The sequence below is a fragment of the Rousettus aegyptiacus genome, unplaced genomic scaffold, assembly GCF_014176215.1.
Source record: "Rousettus aegyptiacus isolate mRouAeg1 unplaced genomic scaffold, mRouAeg1.p scaffold_m13_p_1, whole genome shotgun sequence".
NCBI lineage: Eukaryota > Metazoa > Chordata > Mammalia > Chiroptera > Pteropodidae > Rousettus > Rousettus aegyptiacus.
Genome location: NW_023416284.1, coordinates 165,725,506 through 165,753,490, shown reverse-complemented (window position 1 = coordinate 165,753,490; position 27,985 = coordinate 165,725,506). Strand labels below are relative to the sequence as shown.

General features: G+C 40.7%; 1 protein-coding gene across 3 annotated transcripts in view; it reads left to right on the top strand.

Moving 5' to 3' along the window:
- The window catches only part of NHSL1 (NHS like 1), a 126,381-nt gene that overhangs the window by 12,902 nt on the left and 85,494 nt on the right, over nucleotides 1–27,985 (top strand). Inside the window, exon 1 of one of the 3 annotated variants that reach the window (XM_036222106.1) lies at nucleotides 14,056–17,873. The exons of the other annotated variants lie outside the window; for them this stretch is intronic. Within the exon in view, the coding sequence (XP_036077999.1) occupies nucleotides 17,858–17,873 (16 nt within the window). The 5' untranslated portion in view covers nucleotides 14,056–17,857. Of the gene's footprint in view, nucleotides 1–14,055; nucleotides 17,874–27,985 lie in introns of those variants that run through there. 3 annotated transcript variants of the gene reach the window in all.

Sequence of the window (27,985 nt, the reverse complement as noted above, 5' to 3'; positions counted from 1 at the left end):
TTTTTTTTGGTATGTTTGGATAACTGATGTTTCCCCAGACTAGCCCCTAGTAAGTGTTCAGTAAATTTTAGTTGAAAGAGAATGAATGATGCAAAGAACACTAGGTCAGGAAATCTGAACGTTTCACCTCTGTCACCTGCTAATTGTGTGATCGGGAACAAGTCACATAATCTGTTTAAGTTCTAGTTTTATTTTCTGTAAAATGGGATAACTATTCATCATACCTCTGAGTATGGTAGCATATGGGTAGTAGGTACAAGTTACTCATCGAATATGAGTATATGTTTTATAGATACTGCATTAGCCTATAAATTGGATCTGGCTCTATTTAATGGAACTGTCTGTGGGGATGTCAGTCTCTTCACTGTGAAGTCAAAGATGACTTTATCTTAATATAGAATATGCTATTTTGTAGAATTTTCATTATAGAAGTAAGTGCTTTTGGAATATTTGTATAACTGAAGCAACCCAAGTGGTCCTTCAAGTAGTTTCCACCTACGTTTTTATGTGAAATTCTGAAATGATTAAAATACCAAACCGAAAGTCATGTCGGAAAATCAGTCAACCCACCCGTAAGTATTAATAATAGCTAACATGTAATGAGTACTTGTCATGGCCAGACACTATTAATAACACATTACATGAATTAACTCATTTAATAAATATTGTCTGGATACTATAATTATTCTATAAAAATAATAGTTAGTTTGATAAGCAAGGAGGGATTAGATCATCAGGGAGAACTGAGAACTAGGCAGAGACACTTAGATGAGAAGACACAGGGAACCCAGTCTAATTCTTCAGAAAGAGAAATGACACCGAAAGCACTCAGGGCATGTTGGGGCATGGACTCAGTCACTTCCGGTTTAAGGGCAGATGCTCTGCTTTGAGACTATTTGGGTATGTGCTTCGTACCTCTCCTGGGTTGAAAGTTTTTGAAGTGTAGCCTGCGTCTTATCCAGTGTCCTGCACTTGCAGAGAATAAGTAAATATTTGCTGTGTGAACACGTGATCAAGGCAACGCTGAGGGGAGACGGCACGCAGAATGGATTGGAGCATCTGGTTCTGGCACGCAGAATGGATTGGAGCATCAGGGACAAGAACCGGGAGCAGAACGTGAACGGGGCTGCCTTCATTGAGAAGAGACCATGTGCTAGGTGAAGCGGTGATACAGGCACATGAGGAAGAGCAGTTATGAAATTCCAGATTTCCACGTTAGGGTGTCTTTATGAAGAGGAGTCACAGGTTTTAATAATTACCTGTTCCTGTAGCAAGGGCACCTGTGATTTTCAAAGGTATAGTTACATTTTTTCTAGCTTTATGAAATGTGTGTAGCCTTCACCTTATATTTCTAATCTTCCTAGTTAAAGATGATATTTATGGTGATCACTGTGTTAATAAATGTGATTGGAAAACTTAGGTATAATCAACGTACATATTGTTCACATACAGAGATGTGTGTGACGTGAGGCTGGAGGAGCCGTAAGCTGGTTGCAGTGGTATCTCTGTCATCTGCCCCTCCACGGCCCTTATAGTACCTCTTCTCTCTGTACCTTCAAATTCGGCATCACAGAGTCTTCTCTGTAATTTATGGCTGACATTTGATGACTGACTAGTCATCGGAGACATTAAACCAACAATTATTTATTTAGCTCTTGCCCAACCCACCACTGTGGATGCTTCACACTTTGGCTATTTAACATGTAGGCTACGTGGTGAGTGCTTGTCTAGCCAACCAGTTGTCTAAGACCATTTCTCTGGGGTTGTCAGCTGTTGCTCTCCCTGCCAGTTCCACTCTGTACTAGATTCTTTCCCAGGATTTGGGTGCATTTCATGGGTTCTTGTCTTTTGAGAGCTCGTAAGGTACAGTAAACTCGGTATAAAGAACACCTTGAGAAAGCTACATGGGTGAGCAAGGCTCTCTCTGATTCAGAGTGAAAATGGCTTGAGTTGTGAATGACCTGGAGTGACCTGGTACACAGGACTTTCCCCAGAACAGGTACTCATTAAGGGTGCTGGAATGAAGAGTGACTACCCTGCCATTTTAATGACCTCCTATTTTTTGAAAAAGGCCATGTAAAAGGGAGTAATGAATGAAAGAAGAATGGAAGAAGGTGGCAATAGACTTGGAGAAGAAGGGATAAGATATAAAAGGAGAAATAATGAGTCTCCATCTCTCTCTCTTTTGCCTTCCCTCTGCTAACAGTTTTTTAATTCCGTCTCCTAAATCAATAAAGTAGTGGTAGTCTACTGGGATTTGGTCAAGTTTCTGAATCTGCTACTTGCATGGCTAGGTACACTTGTAATAGTTTTGGTTTGCTTGTTTTTAAGACACAGCTAACTAACGAAAGTTCCTGTGCATGATTGGAAAAGGCATGGAACAAGAATAAAGACTATTCACTGGTTAAAATAATTTTAGTGGCATAAACAAATCATCAGATTTGCATTTGATACATATTTATCTTTCTCTAAGGAAAGTTCATGTATAGATAAAAGGTGCAAGCAGTTGAGATTTCAGTAAACTGTATCGCTTGATTTTTGTCTTTTCATTAAACTGTCGAAGAGAAAGTGAGAATGAATTCTCTTCTATTCCTGAAGATTCTATTTCACCTTGTAATTAGAAACGCCTCAGCTAAAGTAGAAACTGGGTATCTGGTGTTTCTGGATTACATTTGGAGATAAATTAGAGTTCCTACCTGAACAGGTGTGCATTGCTTCAGTCTGGATTGGTTGGGGATTCTTTTACAAAGCATGCAAAAGAAAACTTGTGAATTTTCCTTGGTGACCGGTTGTGGCTGGTGCTTGGCGTGGTTACTGTGGTCATCTTGACTGGTAGTTATTTATTTACATAATCTTTTCACCAATAGAAAGTACATTGGGTGCTTTGACTTCCTGGAAAAAGAACTTTAATTTTTACTTTAAGGTAATTTTAATGCAGAATTAACATACTGTTCCTACTATAAAAATCTTTTCAGTACTTTTTTCCCTTGCTAGCTCTTAAGTCCAGTGTTTTGTTCTTAAGTATGAAAGCCTGAATGTTGTTCTGTTCTAAGGATTCTAGTTCTGTTTGAATTATAAGCAATTTTTGACACACCTGTTGCATTTGGGGCATCCTTATGTATTCCTAATGTTTTTATGAAGCTGGAGAGTGTGAGATTTCTCTCCTTCAGTATCTCTTTAGATCATCAGACCTTGGTTACATGCTGGGATATAGGTTAGTTGATCCAGTTGATTGTAACCAGGATAGGGTTAGGTAACTGCCATTAGAAATCTTAAAGGTTATGTTTCAACTCCAACTAATAAAGATTCGAACAAAAATTCAATTAGTAGATTTTCCTCTAGTTTCTGAGAAAGTTGAGCTAAGTTTCTCTACAACAAATTCTTTGAAATGGGAGAATGAGTCTTTTACAGTGGATCTATGGTGTGAATATTTTGAGTTTTTTCGTGCCTGAGGAGTTTAATTATAGTTTTTTTTTTTTTTAAAGTCAGTGACTTTCAAAAGTTTTGCCTATGTCCAGAGTAATTAATAAAGAAGGCTACATTTGTTCATAGCCCACACAGTGCTTATACACACACATGTGCACACACTTACACGTGTACACATATATGTGTAGACACATTCGCACATACAGTAAGCCCTCATTTAATGTCGTTGACAGATTCTTGGAGACTGAGACTTCAGGTGAAACAACATGTAATGAAACCATTTTCATTCACCATAGGCTAATTGATATAAACAAGAGTTAAGTCCCTACGGCATATTTGTGGTCACAAAAACATCACCAGATTTCTATTAAATAAAGACCTCAAAATCTTCTAATATAAAACATTGAAATAAATATGAGCTATACATTTAAGAAAGAGGAGTTAAAACGAGGAAGAGAATGATTTTTCCAACCTGCCGATTCCGGCTCAGGGCACAAGGTGGGCACCCCCCTTGCCGGATGGGCACCCTTCCATCACAGGGCAGATCACACGCACACTCATTCATTCAGACTGGGATGATGTAGAGACGCCAATTCACCTCACGCTCACAGCTCGGGGATGTGGGAAGAAACCGGAACACCCAGAGAAAACCCACGCAGACATGGGGAGAATGTGCGAACTCCAGGCAGACAGTGGCCCTGGCCAAGAGCTGTTTTTTTTTTTTTTTTTCTTATCAGTGTTGTAACAAAATGACATTGAACGAAATGACATTATTTGAGGACCTGCTGTATATAAAAGGAAACAAAAGCTTTGTGAAAATAATTACTTTTATTGCACGTCTGCATGTGATAATTCTGTTTTGTCTCGTTTTATTCTGTTCTGTTTTATTAGACAGAAAATGTCAGTCCTGACGTACAAAAGTGGTTTTATAACCGCCTATTAGGTCACAGCCTTCAGTTGACAAAATGGTGCTTTCAATAGACTTCACTTCTCTCAGTAGGGTTTTGTTATGCTGTGTACCAGATAGCTCCTTCACAGCGCTTAGAAGCTGCAAACTCTGGTGGCGTTTCTGCAGACGGTCTGCTGTCGCATCAGTTGTAGAAAGGCCTCCCACCAGACGTACCTGAGATGCAACGTGGATTAGTGGTGCATCTCAGAAAATCATCTGGCCTGAGGACCGTGATACGTGCGCCTAAGCATTCATTCACCGTAGTCATTCCTCTTCTAGGTTTCCCTCTGAGCCCTTAGCCCAGAACCGTGTTGATGAATAAAGCGAGATGCTTGGAAATAAGCAGACAGGACTGAGCGATTTTCCAGCATGACCCTTGTCCCCTGCTGGAGCAGTGTCACAGAACCCTGCTAAGGCCCTTGGCAGACTACTTGCACCTGCTAACCGACCCGAGGGGAAGCTCATGAGTAGCAGTGTCTGACAAATTTCTGCCCTGTTCTGGAGATTTCTCTGTCATCCTTACTGATTTACTGTTCATTCCCCATAGGGAAAATAAGTTGAGAAGTTCCATCCATTTAACTTAACGTTTGAATTGTTGGACTTTAGCCCATATGTATCAGAGAGCCTGTCTGAACTGGGAGAAAAACTGCATTTGCTGTGAAATGTAAAGTTATTGTAAAAAAATCCTGATGATTGGTTAGAGATTCTTTTCGAAATTGCGATTGTATAGACTACATATTAGTGTATATAAAATGTTAGAGGAATATGCTTTTCATTCATTTCATCCATATAAAAGAATCTTGCCTCATTTAAAATCCTCATTTTAGGATTTTGAGACAATTCAAAATGTTTTTTAAATAATTTTTTTTTTATTTTTCACAGTTGACATACAATGTTATATTAGTTTCAAGTATACAACATAGTGATTAGACAGTCACATAACTTATGAAGTGATCACCCCAATAAATCTAGTACCCATCTAAAACCATACATCATTATTAAAATATTATTGACTATATTCCTTATACTATACTTTAAATCCCCCCAAATATTTTGTAACTACTAATTTGTACTTCTTAATCTTTTCCTCTCTTTCATCCAACCCCAAACCCCCTCCCATCTGGCAGTCTCCAGTTTGTTCTCTGTATCTGTGACTTTGTTTTTTGTTTGTTTATTTATTTTGTTCTTTAGAGTCTACATAGAAGTGAAATCATATGGCATTTGTCTTTGTCTGACTTGCTTCACTCTGCATAATACCTCCTAGGTCCATCTATGTTGTTGCAAATGGCAAGATTTCATTCTTTCTTAGTGGCTGAGTAATATTACATTGTATATATGTCTAATATGTCTCGCCTCTTTATCCATTCCTCCATCGATGGACACCTGGTTGCTTCCATATCTTGGCTATTGTAAATAATGCTGCAGTGAACATAGAGATTCATATTTTCCTTCAAAAGTAGTGTTTTGGGTTTCTTCAGATAAATACCCAAAAGTGGGATTACTGGGTTATTGTGTTCTTCATTTCTGAATTTTTTTTTTAATGTTTTCTAGTTTCATTTTTATGTTTCCTATCTCTTCTGAAATTCTTGCTGAGCTTATTGAACACTTTTATAACCAATATTTTGAACTTTACATCTGGTGGATTGCTTGTCTCCATTTTGTTTGGTTCTTTTTCTGGAGCTTTGTTCTGTTCTTTCATTTGGGACATGTTTTTTTCTCCCCATTTCGGCCGCTTCCCTCTGTTTGTTTCTCTGCATTAGGTAGAGCTGCTACATCTCTCGGTCTTAGTAGAGTGGCCTTATGTAGTAGGTGGCATGTGTGGCCCAGTGGCACAGCCCTCTGGTTACCTGGGCTGGGTGGTGCAGGTGTCTTCCTTGTGTGGGTTGTTTGCCCTCCTGTTCTAGTTGAGCTCTGGTTGCTAGTATTTGCACATTAGTGGGAGAGATTGGCCCTTAGGCTGATTGGTTGTGAGGGCTGGCCACGCGGCAGTGTAGGAGCCATTGTTCGGGGGATTACTCTTACAGAGCACGATTTGCTTTAGCAGGATGCTGGTGCCTGCCTAGTCCGCCTTTTGGGCGTGTCTTCTGTGGAAGGGCTTGGGCGGTGCTCTGGTGCAGTCTGATGCCACTGGGTGTGCGGGCCCCAGGGATTCCTGGCCAAGTTCAGCCACAGCCTGTACCCTGCCCTGTACCCCAGGGATCACCTGACTTTAGTCAGAAAGTGGTCCGCAGATGTTTTTCACTCACACTAAGCGCAGAGGTGCCTGGGAGAGGCCAAGCTGCAGAATGGGGCTGGCTGCTGCTAGTGCTGGGCTTGGAGCTGCTTAGCGAGAGGTACAGGGCATGTTGAGGCCAGTTGCTGCTCGTTTGGGGTTTGTGAACCTTTGAGAGATTTTAGGAAAGTCTGTAGCATAAGCCAAGACAGCCTGTTTATATGGAAAAGCCCCTGGAAATGGCTCAAGTGGGCCCACGAGTTGGGCGGGGTCATGGTCTCAGGGGATCCCCAGGGTGGGGAATCGTTAGCCGGGTCAGTGGAGACTGATATGGCGCCTGCCTGCATCTGCATCCAGGGATTGGGGGGCAGGATGCTCAACAAAGGAATGATGGCTTCTGCCAGCACCTCTGGGAGAAAGCTGCCCCTGCAGCCCTTGCCCTGAAGCCAAACAATTCATTTCCTCTCTGTGTATGTCCCTGGTGCCTTTTGAGCTGCTGCCCCAGCACTGGCTCGGAGTGCGTCTGTCAGCGAGCATGTCCACATGTGAGCCCTTCCAGAGGAGTACCTGGGACCTCCACAGCCCTTCACTTCACTCAGCCACAACCTTCGCTGTTATTCACAGCCAGAAGTTATGGGGACGTCTCTCCGTGGCACTGAACCCCTGGGCTGGGGAGCCTGGTGTGGGGCTGGGACCCCTCACTCCTCAGGGGGACCTCTGCAGCCGAGATACCCCCTCCTGGTGTTTAGCCACCTCACGTGAGTATGGGGTCCAGCCCGTTCCCCATCTTTTTCCCTCCTACCAGTCTTCTGACTTTTTCTGTATATAAATCTTTAGTTATAGGACTTAGGTTCAGCTAGATGTTAGGTGATTCTCAATGCTGGCTGTTCTGTAATTTAGTTGTAATTTTGATGATTGTGAGACGATATAAGCACAATGTTTACCTACTCCTCCATCTTGACTATCCACATACGTATTTTTTTAATAAAAAATTTTTCTGAAGTATACTCTGCAGGTAAGAGTCTTGCTTGCAGATATTGGTTTGCCTAGTACTCACACAGGCATGGTCTCGTTTCATTGCTACGACAGCGCTACGAGATGGGCAGGATAGGTGACATTACCCTCTTGTGGCAAGAAACAGTCCCTGAAAGATGAAGTGACTTGCCTGGAGCCATATCGATACTAATGGTATAGATTGGATTTGAATCCACTTTTTGTGACTCAATCCCCCACTCTTTGTCGGCCACTGTGCAGCCTCTCTCCTCAATCCTCAGAGTACAGTTGAACCTTGTTTTGATGCCTTGGTGTCATTATGAATAGTCGTTGAACCTTGTGATACCTCGGCGATGTCCTGGTGGCCGTTGACGTCTGTAGGGATCTGTGCTTTGAGCGAAGTGGTCTGCACTGCCTGCCTCTTGCTCCGCTTGTGCGGTGAGGCCGTGAGCTGGCTCTTTTCCCTTGTGTGTCTGCAGCTGCCTCTTGTGGTCCCCACCACTCTCTGCTTTGGAGTTTCTCATTTTCTACCTTGTGTGAAGGGTCTGGGCAATCCAGTTGATTACAACAGTATTGACCAGAAGATTATAATGAGATTCTGAGCCACGAGCCTGTGAGTGGTGCCATCTGGTCAGAACCATTCTGACTTCTTGGCCATAATCTGAGTGGTTGAGTTTGTCAGAAAAGTGGTAAATGAGACGTTACTGTACTGCGTAAATATATTTTTTACGTGTTTATCTTCTATTGGCCTTTTTTTTTTTTTTAGGACATTTGAATAAAGGACATGTTCACATTAATGTTATGGAATTGTGACTATATTTGGGCATTTCAGTTCTTTTCGTAAACGTTAACTTTTAAACATTTTTATAACAAGTAAGATTACTGCATCATTTCACTTAATAAGCCAGTACAGCTTTTAAGCTTCGGTTTTACCATTAATCGTTTTCTCTAATAACACGTTGAGTTCTCACAACCCCCCTTCTCCCTCCTCTCTCTTCTCTCCCTCTGATATTTGGACACCCAATATATTTTCTTGTTTTTCACATGGGTTAAAATGCCTCATCGTTTATTCAATTTCATATCTTTTTTCCACATCATCTGCTTATAGAAACGTCAAAAAAAATTTATGAACCTAAGACATATTTCTCTAAGTAAGTCATGTTATCTAAGACCAAACTCCACTAAACATTATTGGCCAAATACTTCAAATGCTATCTGATCCTCATTAATACAAATGAGAATTATGTAACATGTGACTGGAAAAGCCGATTTGACTCTGCCTTTTCTGTGAATTTCTTAATAAACCACTAATTTCCTAATACTCAGAATTAACATGACCTTGTAATAATCTGTGTTGAAATGCTACAATTGCCGTTTTGTATCCTAGGCCCACAGTAGTTACCCAATGAATGCTTTGATTTATACTTAGGAGAGCTACAAAAAATGTTTGGATGCAATTAGAATAAATTGAAAGTACAGATTTAAAAAAATATATTTTTTTCTAGGATGACTCAAGAAATGAGGTTCGGAGAAAAGCAATGTTTTAAACAAGTACAGTTATCCTTTCTCTCATTCTCCAAACATTAGAAAATTGATAAAAGATGCTCACTCCTAATATCAAAACCTTTGGATACCCAATGTGTACTCTGTGCTTTGGTTGTAAAATCTCAGAGGTGATGACAATTGTAAAGATGTTTTTCTTTTCAGATGAAGTGTAATTTGGAAGAATTCTGACTGTTTTGTGTAGACCTAATTAGGGAAACCAGCTGTAGCAGTTATTTAGCGAGAGAGCTTGTGGAAGCAATGACCACATATTTTCCTCTCTCAGTCCCGTTTGAGAACACATGAGTAAATATTCAGATATAGTTCCTAAGTTGGAACTGTGAAGGGATCCAAGTGGCGTTACCTGATCAAAGCAAGGGTGACTCGTTAGGGCTGGAAAGAACCTCAGAGGTTAGCCTTGTCTGATCTCCTGTGTGACAAATAAGGAGTGAAGATTCAGGAAGGTGAATTAGCTTGCTTAAGACCTCACGACTGACAGTGGCCCAGTTAGGCTGTGCCCTTATGTTCCTTTCTCCTCTCTTGAATGGTATTGAGATTGTGTTCTTTTCTATTAGTTTCTTTAATTTTGACATTCCTAGCTGCTCAGTGATGTTCAAGGGACAGATTCCTTTGCTGACCTTTCAGAGCAGGTTTGAGAAGCTTTTCATTCCCTGTGTATCATAGAGAAGTTTTCTAAATAGATGTGCCTAAGACAAGCAACTTACAAGTGAGAGCAAAGGCAAAGAGGGACATGAACCCTGAAAACAGGCTCTCTGATGTCACATTATTCCACTTTGAAAAACCAAATTTATTCAGCTTTTAAAGAATTAAAGGAAAAAAACAAAATCTCTGTCCCCCCCTCCCCGGGCCCCACCCCTGAATAAAAAGCCTTAGAGCCCCAGGCAGCAACCTTTCTTTTGTATGAACTGAAGCCCTTAGAGACACTGGAATAACTTACTAGATGTATCAGAAGCACACCTGCCTCAAAAGAAGTAAGTGCATTTTAAAACTTTAAACTTAGTATTCTATTTTTGACATATAGCTTTTTTTTTTTTTTTTTATCTTTCGAGGGGCTGTAGATTTATCGTCGTTAATAGCTGAATATGCAGAGATGTGAAACGGAAATAGAACACAAAGTAAATTCTAGCCATTATTATCGACAGAATTGTAGACTTCTATTAGAACTTAACTTTACTGATATTAATTTAAGCAAGGATGAGAGGGAGAGAGAGGGCAGAGAGAGAGAAGGAGAAAAAGAAAGAAATGAGAGAGGAGGAGAGAGGGAGGACAGAGGGAAGGAAGAAGGAAGAGAGGAAGAGGTAAAACAAAAATAAAAAAGGAAAAGGCTCAGATCTGTTTGGCATGATCAAAGAGGAGGATCATAAAAGAGCTGTTTCTGTGGGAAGTTCTGTTCTCTGTGGACCTTGTAACTCTGTGATTATCATGTACCGTGGCAAGATGCCTCCCTGAAATTGGTCTGCCAATTTGAAGAATCATTTTCTTGCTTATTTTTAAACTCCTAAGAACAGGGAAATAGACTGAATGAGCCTAAACGCTGTGGTTTCCTCAAGCCATTATTGTTGTAAATCTATGGGTCCTGAAATAACTCGTTATTCCTGAAGTTTCAAACTGCCTGACAGCTCAGAGACTTGGCAGTTGAAAGGGAAATGATTAGCTCCTTCCTTTAAGCATTGTCACCAAAGTTGAAGTGGGTCAAAAGTTGGAAAATGAGGTGATTTCAGAAATAAAATACCTTTTTATGGAAATTCTCGAAGACTTTAGGGCACTTTGAGTTTTTCAAATATAGAATTGGCTTCAAAATAAAATAGTTTAAAATAGAATAACAAAAAAAAAAGTTATCAGGAACCTGGGCATTTTAACGTGATATGTCTTTCTTTTAATTTTTGTCTTTTTGCTTGATGATTAAAAGTAATTTTAGTTTGGTTATTGTCTCTGGTTATGGGCTTATGTTTTGTTAACAAGTAAATCTTGGCAGAACTTTTGTTCTTCCTGGTTGGCTGGTTCATGGTCTGAAATGATTTTGATTTGTGAGAACTGACTTCTCTTTAGAATGATTTAGGTTGATGATTTTGTGGGTGGAAGAATTACACCTGTTTCTGTAGTTTGAAGGTTGGTTATTGTCTTAACTTCCTCAGATTACTCAGATGTTTAGGAGAAAATAATACAGATGACCTCTTTATTTTAGGTGAGTTATGTTTTTTTGGGGGGGGGATGGAGAGGTGGAATTCCACTGATATGTGTATTTTAGGAGTCAGTCTCTCAGAGTGCATTGATGAAATATACAGCATGAAAGGATATAAGATTATTTTTATGTGCTTCAACCTAGACTCTCCAAAATATACAAATATTAGGCACACTGACAATGACAGAGCTTTAAGAGAATTAAATTTAGACTCTAGTGGTTTTGTTTTTCTCTTATAACACATTTCATTATGAGATCACTGAGAAAGGGGATTTGGGGTCATAATGACGTCTTTGGTATCCTCCCTCCAGCTGGACACACTGACTGCAACATTCTTGTATGGATATTTTCAGAAAAATTCTCCATCATCCTTCAAACATTTAATATAGGCTGAATAAGAGTAGGAAAAGCTGCTTTCTGAGTTTGATCTGGAGAACTTGCCTTGGGAGAGAATGGCATCTGTGTTTGTAGGCTCTTTAGGCTATTAATTTTTTAATGATGTATTTTTTTTTTTTATTGAGAAATCATTGTCATATAACCTTAGTTTCAGGCATACAACATAATGATTCAATATTTGTATATATTGTGAAAGACTTAATCTTTAAAGAAATAATGACATAAACATTCCACTATACGTTTATTAATCATCAGTAATAATGAGTTTCAGTACAATTTTATGTAGGAAAAAATAGTATCTGTTTATTTAATTTTAAGGAATCTGTTATATATTTTTATGACTTTTCATAGGAATTATTATGCTATTGGATAGATAGGTTTTATATACTTTCTATTCACTATTTGCTTTTGGATGAAATATTAAAGTGATAATAATTCTAGTTTATATTAAGAACATTGATTGTCTATTATGTTCCAGGAACCCCAAAGGGTGTTAACTATGAATGAGCAAATTCCTGCTCTGAGGAACTCCCATTTAGGTGGGCAAATAGAATTCTGACGCTATGATAGCTGCGAAAGGACCATGGAGAGATCGATCCTGCTGGGGAGAGGAGCATGGTCCAAGGAGGCTTAAGAGCAGTAAAAAAAAAAAAAAAAAAAAACCCAAAAAACAAAAAACTGGTTGTGGGGTGGAGGCTGCATTCCAGACAAAGGAAATAATAGCCTGATCAAGGATAGTGGAGGTGCAAGGCCATACGGAATATGGCACAAAGCCTATTGACGAGGCTGCGTAAGGGGATATGGCCAGAAAATTTTGGGTAAAGAACTGAGTCCAAGTCCAGAAGGGCCTTTATTACTGGATAGGGAGTTATGGATTTATCCTGACCTTGTGTATTTTACATAAGTTGGAAACATGATTTTTTTTTTTTTTTCCTTAGGTGAGAGAACAGAGTAATTGGAGCAGTTCTTTTGGGAAAATGTAGTATGTATGAAGGTGGATTAAGAGATCAAACTTGGAAAGGAAAGATAAACTACTAGAAGGTATAAAGGAGTACTGCAGCTGAAAGAAGCATCTCAGCCAGAGGCACTGCCTTTTGACGCTGCGTCAGGGCGGGGTGAATGGAGCAAGGCTGCACATGCACAGTGGAGACTCCTTCCTGCTGCTGTCGCTCCGCGGTGTGCTGTGCTCCTAAGCAAGCGGGTGGAGTTACAGACTGGAGCCCGGTGTCCTTACTGCAGTGGCGTTAAGGCAACTCTATAGTCTGCGCAAGATCAGGAAGAGCCTGTGAGATTATCTCAGCTAAGAGCTCAGGTCAGCTTGGAAACCCAATATTATATTCCCTGGGATACTAGAACCAGAGGGGTCCCAGGGTTCTTTAAAAATTACCAGATCATTTGGGTGTTGGGGGAATTAATGTGCCTTGAATGAGACTAGAGACAGTTCTCATGATAAGGGGCTTAGTGAGGGCTGCTTTCTTGGTTGTGGTGTCAAAAAGTCCAGAGTTGGCTGTGAAAGAAAAAAAAAAAATTGAAATAACCCTGAGAACTGGCTCAGGAGAGCACATTTAAAAACAGCAGAACTGCCATGATTCTGGGAAGGAAGGTAATGATGGGAATGAGGCTCCCTGAGGCCAGAAGCCATTGAATGACCCCAGTCAAGTATTTGCCCGTTACCTTAGAGTGATGTAGTTGGTTTGTGTCCAGCACAAAACGACCTGTTTCTTTAACAGGCCGGGATTCAGATGTCTCCTAAAAGAAAAGTGACTACAAAGAGAATGAAGGTTGCCCTTGGGTTCAGGTAGGTCAGCCCGGGCTCCAGGGCACAGAAAAGTCAAACAGGATACAGGGTCAGATGGTGACAGCAGGAGGAAGTGTCTAGAACAAAGACCTGTTCCACATTTCCCAATGACGGACTAAAAGCTGCCTGCAGAGATGGCCAGACTGGAGCACTAGAACCAGGATCGGTTTTAAAGTCGCCAAGGAAACTGTGAGATTAGCCAGTGTAAAGCTATAATGCTATAATGTTTCGCCTTCTTTCTCTTAGGCCCATGGTAGTAAAAATACACACACACACACACACACACCAAAAACAAACAAACCGAATCTCTCTTTTTTTCCTGAGAAATTCAGAATATTGATTAAAAAACCAACATATTTTAAAACAGTTCAGAAAATTGAAATATTCTAAAACTTTGGTAAGATGTTCAGATGGTCACGGGTGCCATTTAGCCTTTGCCACCAGAATGGCTTCTTTTCCAGAGAACTGACTTAACCTGGTCCTTCTAATCTTAAAAGGAGTGGGGATTGGGGGGCAGGCGCAGGGGGAAGGGGGTCAGCACCTCCAGTCTCTTGCAGTAAGGGAAAATGGTGATTGGGAATATGTCTTCAGTCTCCTCTGACTTGTAAAGAAGCACTGAGATACACGCCCAGAGACAGGGGTATGGAAACAGGCCTTGCCTGAAGAAATACTTTTCTAGTTGATGCAAAACATATCCTCGCATGGTATGGAAAAGGTTTTTCCATTTTTGCTTGGCCTTTTTTTTTTTTTTTTTTGCTAAGAGTCAGGATGCATAGGGAGAAAATACAGTTTGCTTATTTTTCTTGTATAATTTTGTTTTGTCTTTTACTAGGAACTAAGTAGAATTTTGAGCCCTCTAGACTCACTAATCCTATGCATCGTGTGAATCAATTCCTAATTTACCTATACTCCCACTATTTTATTGGAAAAAAAAAATTTTTTTTAGCACAGGAATTTAAAAGTACTGGAGTGGTTTGGAAGACACAAGTATCTACGAATTTGGCTGTGTGTGTGGCTACCCCTCCCTCTGGCTAAGGTAATAATGTTAAACTTTAACATGATGCTGGATGTCGTAATCCTGTGAGGGAGAAAAGCGCTTGCTGCTCTAAGGTCATCGTTGGCAAAGACGAGACAGACCTCTGCCCCGTCCAGACGCCTGTGAATTCTGCGAGTGTTCACCATCCTGGGCCCGCTCCCTTCACACGGGCTTCTCGGGTGTTTATTTTTCAAACTCAGTAGCAGTGATCAGTGGTAGCAGACAATAGGAATTTTAATGGATGGTTCTCGCCAGTTCGAAAGGTGTGCCTTCTCATGTTGTATTTCCCAGATGTTTTCACACTTGTTTGACAGTGAAAATAAGGGATTTTAAAAATAATCTCATATTTGATATTAGTAAAAGCCTATTCTACATCTACTGCTTGAGTTTAATGCTGTGAACTTTTCACATGGTGATACTTGTAATTTCACTCATTTAATAGAAGATAGTAGTTGTGTTCTTTAGAAGTGCTTTGTTAGAAGGTGCTCCCCCTCTCCCCCGCCCCATGGACAGTTTAGCCACAGTGGAGTAGAGCAGTATGGAAAATATAGGTTTTAAAACCCATGTAATCCTAAATTAAAGTTAGTTTTTAAAAGAAAAAACATCGTGCCCCACTCCTATAATTGTTACCTTGCTAAATGTAGGAGTTCCTGAGGCTGCTCTTAACAAATTAGCACAAATGGGGTGGCTTGAAACAACAAAAATTTATTCTCACAAATAAGTGAAAAAATTCCTGATGTCAGAGGCCAGAAGTCGGAAATCAGGGTGTCAGTCCGGGCCCACGCGCTCCTAAGGCTCTAGAGGACGGTCCTTCCTTGCCTTCTCCGGCTTCTGGTGGCTCCAGGTGTTCCTTGCCTTGTGACCACATTACTCCACCTTCACACAGCGATCTCTATGTCTCTGTGTGTCCTTTCCTGTCTCTTAGAAGGGCACTCTACTGTCCTTAACACCGCCCTAATCCATGACCATCTCATTTTGATCCACACTCACAGTGCATTTGCAAAGACCCTGTTTTCAAATAAGGTCACATCCTGAGCTTGTGGGTAGACAGGAGCTTTGGGGCTGCTGTTCAGCCCATGACATTAAACTATAGATGTTTTCACCTGGTTGGGAAGAGCAGCTCAATTAGACGTTAATAGGCAAGAAGCTATTGTTAATCATTATTAATTTTGTATATTCTGTTACATAACTTATCACATTGTATTATAGTTGTTTATTCACCCACCTACCTCTTGCACTAAACTGAGAAGCCAAAGATTGTTTTGCTGACAAAATGCACCTAACAAAATGCTTATATATATTATACTAATATATATATCTACATATGTCACAGCAAAAAATTAATGGAATAGTCTAGAAGGATAGAGTCCCCACATTTATAAGTCATGAACTGGTATAGAGACCTGCTAGATAATGCTACAGATGCTGCTGAAATCAGGTTCTCTTTACTTTCCATTCATTGTTCTTTCCAGCATATAGAGTTGTCTTTGTATTAAAAAGTTAGACCGTGAGTGTTCATAGAGTGCTATTAAAAGCATGCAACCACCCTAAACCCTGTGTACTAACCTATGTTCAGAAGTCTTAACTCTCCAAGGTGCAGAGTTTCTCTCTGAGCAATTTATGTGCAATTTAAGAAGTCGTATCTAACCTACAAGAATTTTTTAGGAATACCTTTGCAATTCATAAATGGCATAGAAGCCCACTCAAGACAGGAAAGGACAAGGAATGACTCTAGCCATCTGTGGGGAGGGTCATGTGATGAGATAAAAATGGCTGAGTCAGGTGGTTTGGCTTTTCTCTTGATGGGGCCATTAGTTACTTGGGCAAGACACCTCATCTCTGAACCAGTCAACTTGTACCAAATGAGGTGATCTGTGAGGCTCCTTCTACTTCTGTTCTGGGGGCTAATATCACTGTTTGTCATTACGCATGCAGAGTTTTTTTCTTTTCCATTCCATTGAGCTTCTGGCGAGGGACCTCTGATATTTCTTTGTGATCATAGCAGCTAGGACCATGACTTCCTCATGGTAGGGAACTTATTAACCAGGCACTGCTGGAGAAACTGGGAGACGAGGGAGAGAAACCCAGCCTTGGGTGTACTCAACGGTATGTTGAAATCCAAAACAGAGCAGTAGTGGTAAGGGCTGCAGCCAGCACCCCAGGACACAGACAGATAGATTGGTTCTGTGAGTCAGTTTCCTGCATCCTGTGGAGTCAAAAGGAAGACCTGCACACAGCAACTGGCCTTGTGAACAATGGCCACTTCCTGTGACCAGGACACTGGAGAGTCTGAGGGCTGTGGGACCACTCACTGTCATTCTGCACTTCCAAGCACTGTGCTCTTGAGGCCACATTCGTAGACCATTTGTCTTCAGATCCACAATAAAATTACTTCTTTTGCGTTTTAACCTCTGTTAAAGAGTTTATACAGTAAAGTTGTCCTCAACTTGCCAGAGTGAATTTCGCTTTCCAGTGGAGGGGGAGAGGTGTCGTGATCTGGTTATGGCTGCAGTGGAGTTAGAAGTTCACATACTCCATGCCAGCTTAAAGCTCTTCATCTTTGCTTCCTCTTCTGAAAACTGGCAGCGCCATAGGACTGTAACACACTTCACATTTTTATCCCAACGTTCAAGTTTATTAACGGCAGTAGTGATGATAATGGCAGTCAACACTTCCGTAGTGCTTGCTGTGTGTCCGGCACTGTTAGGAGCACTTCACATATATTCACTCATTTCTGGAGACCCAGACGACTGTGCACCAAGTTTCATATCATTATGTGTGGTGCTGATGATGCACCAGTATGTGGGTTGTTCCGTGTCAGAAAAAAAAAGAAGGCAAGTAGCAAGGGAATGGTGAAGTCAAAGAATAGCCATAATTAATAGCAAACAGTTAAACAGAATCCAGCGATTTCTTTTCTTTTTTCATCGTTGATCACATGAGGCGCTCCATCTGCTGCAGTGGAAAACACTGATAAGACCAACAAGTGGGCCTGCCTTTGCGCTGTTCTCCACTGGACGTTATGAACAGCGACTGCCCACTCCCCCTCCCCTGACTTTCCAAGATGATCCTGGCTGATTCTGTGGTGTGAAACAACATATGAGAGATAGGGAGGTGTCAGCAGCTCAGCCCAGAAAGCTAGGGATTGGGCAGTGGCTTCCTGTAATCACAGGCGCTGGCTGGCTGCCCCGCTGGCTCGCGCTCTGGCAGTGAGTGCTGGGGAGGTGGGCTGGGAGACAGCTGTGCCTAGCACTGCAGCCACATCCGACTGCAGATCACCAGCCCGTCCATGGAACTGCTTCAGAATGTTCTGCCTGAAAGGTGAGGGGGCTTTGGGTCCATTGGGGTGGTGACGTTACGGTTAGAAAAATTGTCATTTAGCATCAGAGCCTAAATCACAGTTCTAGGTCTATTAAAATCAAAGTTTAGGAGGGTTTTTTAAGGATGAAAGTGGAAAGGTCATTGTTCTTTTTTGTTGTTGTTGTTGCAAACAGGAAGAAAGACCTCTTGCTGGGGAGATGGAATTTTCTTTTAGACAGAAAGGATAGTTCTCTGTTTGGATGTGTTTCACATGTGTTTTGCCATATACAAAAGTAGTTAAAAGTTTAGAATTAAAGGAAACTTAATAAAAGTAGGAATAGTTTACAGTTGTAGTATAATCCTGTTGGAATTTTCATGTGATGAGCTGCTCATGTAAAGGATTAGAGTGACTAGAATTGAGGAGCAGTTCTATTGCTTTAAGCTTTAGTGTGTGAATTCAGGAATGAAATTAATTTTACTTTAGATATAGTTCTTGTTCTAGCTATGTATGGATGATAACACTTCCCAAGTACTAGAAGATGGTGAATATATGAGGGCATGTAGTGATTTCCTGATTAGTTGGGAAGTATTTTCTCTTTATAGGCAATTATTTTTTTCTTCAATTCTGTTTTCTCCAACTCTTTTCATAACGTAGTTAACTTAGGCATTTGAGAGTGTGTTTGTCTATGAGATTGCTGGAATTGGGAGAGTTAAAATGAATTTCCTTGGAACTGGAGTAGACTGTTTTGTTCATTTCTTTCAGTGTGTGTCATTCTGTGGATGTGAAATTCTTGACAGCTTTTCAATTTTTAGAAATAAAGTGGTCCTGGCTTGCTTTGTTGATTGCTCTTTTGTCCTCAGCCTATTAATGAGGTACAGACATGAGTTCCCTAGTCTTAACTTTTACAATTTTTTTTTGGATTAACTTTTACAATTTTAACTCTAATTTGACTGCTTGAAAAACCACCAAAGTCTTTAATATTAAACTTTGAGTTTGAGATATTTGTTGATCCAGTTGGAACAAATATGACAAAATCAAGGGGGTTAAGAACAAAAAAGAACATCCCATTTTTCTCTCCCTAAGAATTTAATTAATTCAAACTAGAGAGAATAGTTGCAGTGAATTTCTAAGGCGCTCCATAAGGCTGAAATGAATTTGAATATTTCTAAAAAAACGATGTTAGATAAAGTGTGTTATGAGCTCTTATGATGCTGTTTCTTAAAAAGTTGTCTCGAAAAAGAAATAGTGTAGCTATGAAGAGCCAACATTCAGTCTTATTGGATTGAGGGTGCATGCTAACCGTGTAATTTCCACAAAGTCGTTGAAATCCTTATGATCTAATGATAGCTAAAGTTTAGATTTTTTTAATTGAGTGCAGGTGTGGAGTTGCAGGGTCGGACTTTGCAGCTTCAACATATTTGTCTCCACCCATTCCCATAACAGCAATTTCATTTTATTAAAGAATCTGTCAATTTCACGGACTCTTAGTTTCCGTGGTAACTTAGGACATTTTAGAAAGTCAAGTGAATGGCATGTGATGACAACTGAGTGCTTTTATGCTGAAGTGTGTGTTCTAATCAGGAATCCACAATCCCTTGTAAGCCTACTTTCTGATCTCCCAGCAGCCAGGACAAACAGTTGACATTTTACACTCTTCCTGCGATTTATAACCTCTTGATTTACAGTCATGATTCTTAGGTTGTCCTTTGTGCTACATATGGGCAACCCCTTTAAGTAATGGTGAGTGAGATGCAACATGGGAATGTTAAGGCTCTTTGTGATGCTTCATTTCCTTACTGTGTGTGTGTTTTTTTCTCTGATGGAAGCGTTTTCAAAGATTTTGTTAATTGACCTGTTTATACGGATAACCGAAGTTCTAGGGGCCGTGGAGGCCATGGTTATGATTCACCTTGACTTTAAAGGGAACACGGTTGTTAAATCACGTTCCAATGTATTTCTTTTTAACTGCTGAAAGAAAACAGTCGCATCAGACAGACTTCCGTGTCAATGCAGGGTATCCTTATCTCCATTTAGACTATTTTTTTCTGAGGTCATGTCTACTCAACTTTTGGCTGATTTGGTGCTGGAAAAATGCCTTCTTGTAGGAGAGATGTCATCTTTGTCATTGCTCTCAGCTCTAAGAGCTCGTGTAGTTACAGTCGCTCTCTACTTTTTGCCATCGAAGTAGCTCAGGTATGCCTAAGTTTGTTTTGCATGAGCAATGTCTGAGCTCCCAGTCTCTGCGAAGATGTTCTCTCAAGTTCTGCCGAGGTCCCTGTGGTTAACAAAGCCATGGTATGTTTTTCCTTCATGGTGTGATCAGTGACCCACCGTGGTCTCGGAAGCGAGTTTCTGGCTAATCAAATAATATGATTAACAGCAAACTACCATGCATATTTTGTTTACCATTCATGGATTACTTTCCTCAGAAAATTAGAATAAAGTATTTTTACCACTAAAACTGCATGGAACCTAATTTTCCCTGAGACGATTCGGAATGCAAATTTCTTAATTGCAGTACACCAGCTTCATCTTTATAAATATTAATTATCTTTGTAGTACGTCTCTTACTGTGAAGACTGTTTTTTCCTTTTAATTTCCAATCTAGTGCAGACAGATTTTGTAAAACATAAAATCACGTGCTGTGGGATATTGCTACATTGTCAAACAGCTATATACAAGTTCTTAAAAATCTAATCTCTTTTCCTGGAGTAATCTTGTTGTAGACTGGTAAGCAACGCATTGGCCAACTGGCACTGCTTAGTAGACAAATCTGTATTAGCTTCCTAGAGCTGCAGTAGCACATTACCTCTAAGTGAGTGGCTGAAAACAGAAATTTCTTCTCTCACAGTTCTAGAGGCCAGACTCCAAAATCATGATGTCGGCAGGGTCATGCTCTGTCTTAAGCCTTTAGAGGAGAATCTTTTTTTTTTGCCTCTTCCGATTTCTTGTGGCCCGTGGTCGCATCTGCGCCTCTGCCATCACATGGCCTTCTCCCCTAGGAGTCTCCGGGTCGCTCTGTGTCACACGGTTTTCTTATAAGGACACCAGCCATGCTAAGCCAGTTTATGACCCCATTTCAACTGATTACATCTTTAAAGACCCTGTTTCCAAATAAGGTCACATTCTGAGGTTTCTAGTAGACATGGATTGTGGGGGGACACTTCACCCCATCGGGAATGGACCGTGCGAAAATCACACTGATCGAGGGTGGCATGATAAACATTGTATTGAATGGAAAGCTGTAAAGACAACTGTCCAGCATGGCTACTTTGGTGATGCATTTGAAACTTATGGCAATGCAAGTTTAAGACAAGGTTGTATGTATAGGTACAAATATTGAAAATGCACTCGCTATGATCAGTCATGCAAAAGAAGAAAATGTTGCCTTTTTATTTCCTATAAACAATCCAGTTTCCTTCATGAACGCTTATCCTGCTGAGAAGGGGAAAAACAAACAAAAAACAAAATTGAACTCAATTCACTGCAGTCAACTCAGTGTGGGCCCCAAATTTAAACAGTTGCATTAGCTAGCTCAGTCTGTTGGATGACTCAGTCTTTCAGAATTCTCCTATGATCCTTTTGTCCAAAGTGGATTGTGTTGCTGAGTCTCCCCCTTATTAATAACAGAAGTGATACATGGTAAATTACACCCTCTTGAAACATAGATTTAAAAATTGTAAAGCAAGGTACCTGTGTGGACTTAGTCTAAAAATAAGGTATTTTTAAAATGTCATTGCTCCTACGAAAGGATTAATAAATACATATATCCTTTTGTGCTCTTAATAATTCTAGCTTGTTTTATGAGTGTCACGAACTTCAGGTTTCTGAATTTAATATTGGATTTTTTTTTTTTTTTCTGGTCAGCATTCCCTCCAGAGATTTCAGCCTGGCTTTGGTGTGAGACTAAATTCTTTCCCTTTCTCAGCTCATATGTGTCGTCCAAGATCTTGAAATCTAGTCTCATGGGATGAAAAAGTGCTAAATTCTGTGGAGTGGGTGTATCGCAGCTGTCTGCATGCTCGGCGTGGTAGGGTCCCGTCTACGTCCTCTTCTGCTTCACAAGTTACAGATTTAGGAAAGCCTTTAGGTTGTCTAATAATAGCAGAGAGTTATGTCGGAGATTACGGTTCTGAACTATCTCAGGCATGCGCTCCTGCTCCCATGAGGGCAGTTCATGCTAGGAGCTCACTCAGCTCTCTCCTTCCTCATGGCGAACCCCGAAGCAGATCACAGGCCTCTTTCCAGTTGTCTCGTGTATGTTGTGTATGGAAGAGAATTCCTTGGATTCTTCTTTTCTTGGCAGCATTTGGAAAATAATGTCTAGAATCAGAAACAGATTTGTTATTTCTGTGCTGAAACAAGTGCATTTTTCAAGTTAGCGAGCAAGCAACCATTTGCTCGGGCAGGTTCCCCACCCCGTCTTAAATCCGGTAATAAACTGTCAAGTGAGCACTGAGCAAAGTTTATGCTATTTTATTCCGATCCTGAGCATCATTTCGAGAGACTTTAATAATTCAAATGCAAAGCGACCTTGAAAATGCTGCGCCTGTGTGAATCTGGACATTTTACTATCATACGTACAGATTTCGAGTTTTACTTGAATTAGCAGCAGCTTTTAGAAACATAATCCTGCAAGTCTTCTCTAATTCTTTTTCCTTCTTTTCATTGAAAAATTGAATATAATTGTTAGTCAATAACCTACAGCTACCAAGGGGAATTCACACTTGCTCGATCTGCAATTTAAAGTAGCACTTTTAATAAACACACTGGTGATATCATGCATTTTTCAAACTGGCAGGCAAAGCCCTTGAAATTTAATAAACCAAACCAAGCTAACCCTTTCTTTCCTTTGTGTTTCCCTTGAAAACTTTGTCATGCGTTCCAGTTCTCTTTTCTTCCTCTCACTCCTAATCGGGATCTTGCTTTTAAATATGCTGCAGTAGAAGCCAGATCGCCCTGCTGAATAGGTGATTTAATATAAACGACGAGATGCTGTCCTTAAGGAATGAAAGAGCAGCAAACAGAGCTTTGCCGCCTGAAGCGCACAGAGCTGGGGGGCTGCTCATTTCCGGAGCATGCTCCGTGCAAGGATAGTGCTCGGGTAATTTGGTGGAACCGAATCAAATGGCTTGACTCACCAAAAGCATCAGCAACAATTTCAGTTAAATTCTTCATTTTAACATCTCCTGTCCTGTTTTTACCTTTTCTTGTTTCCTTTATTTGCTGATTTTCATGTCCTTTTTCCCCCTAGTGTTTTTCTTTCCCTCTCATCTTCCTCTGATTGCCAGTTGGGGGAGCTGTATCATACCTAACCTGGATCGAACTCCCTCTGGTTACGAAGGTGTGATCAGTAGTCTGCACACGCGTTAGTAAAGGTGATAGTTAATAGACGAAGGCAGATGGATCAGTGTGATAAAGGCAGTTTACCACTCAGGACATCATGTCACCACCATCAGCCAGGCACACAGGTATGCACGGGTAGGTATTTTTCTATTTTAAACATCAGAAGAAAATACTGCTGAAAGCAACCTAAGGGTCTTTAAGCAATTAATAGCTTTTGCATGATTAAACAGCTTGGCGAGATTTTGTACTGGGGGCTCCAGGTAGGACTATCTATAGTCTTAAACTGAAACATGTCAATTGTTTTATAAAATCATAGCACTTGAATTTGAAATCAGGAGGTCTTAATTTGACAGGCAGTATAACGACAAACTATTTGTTCTAACGTTAGCAGTATTCATCCTTCATCTGCTGACTACATGACGTTTATCAGGTTTGTTAACTTAGATTGGGCTTAGAATTTTTATTGTCAAAATGTGACTAATACTGAGAGCCACTGAGACTAAAAATCATGCATACTTGAACTTGGGTTAATTGGTTGGGGGTTGTGGGGGGGTGGGGGGGTGGTTCTACGTGATAAGAAAATATGAGCACTCATGGCTACTCTTTGGAATGTCTTCGTATAACAAAAAGATATAAATAGCATGAAGCGAGCTTTAGGAACCATGGGGTGAAATGTAATTTAAGCGAATTTATAGTTAAGTGGAGAATGGTTTTCCAAGGCCAGATTATATATTCTGTGTTTGTTCTTGAGAAATTTTACAAGACAGCATTTGAAAACAAATGAGAAAATCTCTTTTTCGACGACTAGAAGAGGACATCTATGTCTTTTATTGTTTTATTTCAGAGTGAAACTCTGCGAGGTTCATTGTTACAGAAACTTTTAGTTGTAACAGTTGCCTGTGCTTTTCCAGGGGGGCTGCTGTTTGGAGTAGGATGAGGGAAGGATGGACCGTGACTTCGGAGGGGTGTTCTTAGGAAGGGGAGGCCGAGGGCATCTAGACTGGGAGGAAGGAGTCCAGGAGATGCCAGAGATGCTAGAAGATTGGCTAGGGAAACTGATTTACACCAAAAGTTAAAAGTAGTGACTTTTCTAACTCAGTGAATGAAAAGGAGACCTTGGACAATGTCTTGAGACAAGATGGCAAAAGACACTATGGCACATGGAAGCACCTAGCGCCCAGCGGTACACCATCTCTTCTTCCTTAGCCATCTCCTGCAGTGTTGGAGTTTTGCTTTATCCCAAGCCTTTCCCAGTTTTAAGTGGACAAAGGAAGCTTTTGTCCCTTCTTTTCTCCTGGAAAAGTATTGCTTTGACAGAATACCCAGTCTTATGGAGAAAAAACAAACAAACAAACAAAAAAACCCAGTATTACCCCAGAGGTGGCTAATTTACCTGTCTAGATTCATCCAAAAATACTTCTGAAGTTCACCAAATCTGACCAAAAGCTTTGATAGAATTTCGTGTGCTGTGTCCGTTCATCAGATATCGATGGGCATTTACCGTGTGCCAGGCACAGTCCCTAACCCCCAAAAGCCTTCCATCGCCGCTGCTGCTGCACTTCTCCCAGGCCTGGGGCTCTTCTGAACCCAAAGCCTCCAGCTGCGTTCCTGCCCACTTGGGCCCACATCTCGGTTCCCCAAGATTGACTTTGAGAACAAAGCAAGGCCAGAGGCTTGTAAAAAGCATTTTCCTGTTAACCATGACCCTACTAGCAAAAATAGTTGACAGGTTACTGAAGAAGATTCAGTAAATCCCAATCCTGTCCATTAATAATGCACGCTTGAGGAAAGCTCCTTAGCTGTGAGAAGAGAATCTATCCGTTAAAATATAGAAGACTGAATAATAATTTACAGAAGACGCTGGGCATTTTCTGACAAGTATATAGCAATGCTATTTAAATTTGACCTCTCTAAGTGCTTCATGAAGTTACTGATTAGACTTACTTAAGCTCAGGCTTGTGAAGTAAAGACTGATTTGTACCATAATTTGCAAGTATGGTGTAACTCTACAGTGAGAAAGGCAAGGAGACTTCTGGCTTTCCATTGCAGCGTATTTACACCAACTTCTGTAAGGTTTTCTGGAATCACAATTGTTTGAATACACCCAGATGAATACAGAGTATTATAAGTCGTGTACACTGGCAAATGAACGGTGTAGCAACACAAATGTTTTGAAAGCTGTGGAAGCCAGTGAGAGTATCCTGACACTGTTCTAACTGCTCCAGCGGAAGTGTTTGCTGCCACAGCAATTGAGACAAAACCTTTCCTTTTTGGAAATGTTTCCTGGCAGAACAAATGCTTGATAAAAATTTGAAACAAGATTAGGATTTCTCATATGGTGCCTTTTGAAAATGGTTTTATTTTCATAAAATCTCTCCCTAGCTACATAAGAGGTATGGGTGCGTGGACAGTGTAATCCTTATGTAGGGGGGAAAGTCCTTATTTGAGGTTGACTGCTGAGGAATTGGTAGTGAACTCTCCTTAATGACTAGGCTATTTCTCTTCTCACTTTATTCCTCCTGCTATGAGTACTTGGCAGCCCCTTTTCCACCTCAGAGAGAACAGGTTAGCCAGTGGAAGTGTGGTCCAGCTGAGTTATCAGTTAGTTACAATGGAAGTTTAAAAAAGTAGCGTACTTGAAAGATGACACCGTATGTTGGTCTCTCCAGAAATTCAGAGCCCATAAATTCCCAAAGGACTCAAATGCAGATGAGTGAATTTTTGACGACTTCAAGCATGATTTGCATATAAAACTTTAGTTCGATATTTGCCATCACTTTTGAGTTTGGGTTTACAAGATTCCTTCTGGAAAGACTGCCTGTTTTTAATATCCCATTGAGAACAGCTAGAGCTTTACCATCTAGTGCCTTACCCACTTCCCACAGAAAGTTAATGTCGTCGGTACAGCAAATATTATAAATATTTATGTTATGCTTTTGGCTTGTGATAACAAATTTGGCTGACAATGAATTTGTGTTGCCCCCCGCCTCTCGCTCACCTTCATTAAACTGGTGAATAGATCCATTGTTGGTGTGTTATCTGCAAAAGATAAAGTGTCTGTGAACTGAGGGGAAAACAGGAGCCCCTGAAATAGATGAGATTCCTCAGGCACATGGTATCCCGAAGGGTTCTCCCCGGCTGCTCTTTTGGGCTATATTTCACCAGACTTTCCTTATTCTAATTTCCTTTTCCCTCATTTCACCGTTGGAAAGTGACCTTCATGCTCTGTGGGTGAAGAGCAGCTACCTTTCTCTGTCTGCTGCTTGATGTTGGCCCCTCGCCACTGGGTGTGATGTCTAAAATTAGGTCAGTCTGTATGGGATGCTCTGTGGAGAAATGGGAGAACAGGCCCCTCTCTTCCAGAGCAGTGCTTCTCTCACTGCACAAGGAGAATTCTCACTTTAAAGCTAAGATAATTCTCTAGTCGATGTCAAGAGTCCTTTGCTGTTTTCCAGTAGGGGAATCTGATATTTGTGATATACTGATAACTCCTGAAGTTCTCTCTCCAGCCAGGATCTCTCCCTGAAACTTCAAGTAGGAATCTCCAGCTGTCTACTGCACATCTCCAATGTGATGTTAAGAGACTTTATGAGCCTATCGAAGCTCCCGCCCCCTCACCTTTGCCCCCACACCTGTTCTACTGCAGTCTTCTCATTTCAGTAGGTGTCAAATCCACCTTTACAGTTGCTTAAAACAAAAGCCTCGAAGTCATATGGCTCTCTTTCCCCCCCACACCCCACATTCAGTGTGTCAGAAAATCCGATCGACTCTTAAAAATCGTTTCCAGAATCCGACTACTTCTCACCGCTCCCACTGCCACTTCCTGCCTGGGTCTTCCCAGGACTGCGAGATAGCTTCCCTGTACAGCCCGTTTTCAGCCCAGTAGCCAGAGTGAGCCTTTAAAAACACAAGCGAGATCATGCCACTCCTTTGCTCAAAACTCCATTTCACTCACAGTAAAAGTGCAAGTCTTGGCAATTTCTTTTTTATTTTGGAGGTGGCAATCGCAGGCCAAAACTAAACCATAGAGGAGAGAAATTGTTGTCTAAGCTACAGTACTTGCAGCTGTGTCAAATCCTTTAGTCTGGCAGAAAAGCAAGACTTCCCTGTGAAACTCCAGTCCCAGGTGAGTCGTGTTCTCATCCGATGCTCATAAAAGGTTTGGTCTTTAATGAGACTCCTCCATCTTTCCTATGAGGAGAATAAAGACTGTTCTACCTTATCTTATTTTTCATTAAAGGTAGCAATCTTTGTACTTAATGCAACTACCATGATGTGCCTTTAGTCTTCATTAAATAAGTTTGATAAGAGTATTTCTGTTGGAATTTGGGGAAATTGATTCCCATGGCTTTTTTTTTTGGTAGGGATTAAGTGAGAACAAAACAGTAGGGAGCCTATGCAAATTAGAAAGCCAGCTAAATGTTTAATAAGCAGCTCAGTTTTCATTCGTATGCATGTGTTTGTTTCGCCGAGCTTTGATGTATCATAAGGAATATAAAAATATCCTCCTGTGATAAGTGCAAGATATTTTATTCTTTCCTAGTACCCCAACATTTTCTTTCAATGGCATTAAAATGGAGGGCAAGATCGGACCCCCTCATTCGGTGGGAGATGCATGTTCTTTGGGACATGTGCCACCTACTTGCATGTGGTAATGACAGCTGCCAGTAGAGTTTAAGCTCCTGGAGGGTTAGCCCATTATTAACCTCACCAAGAAGGAATTCCAGTCAATATGTGTGGATTAAAGGAATGAAATGCAATATTTAAGCTAGTTCCAATGAAAAGG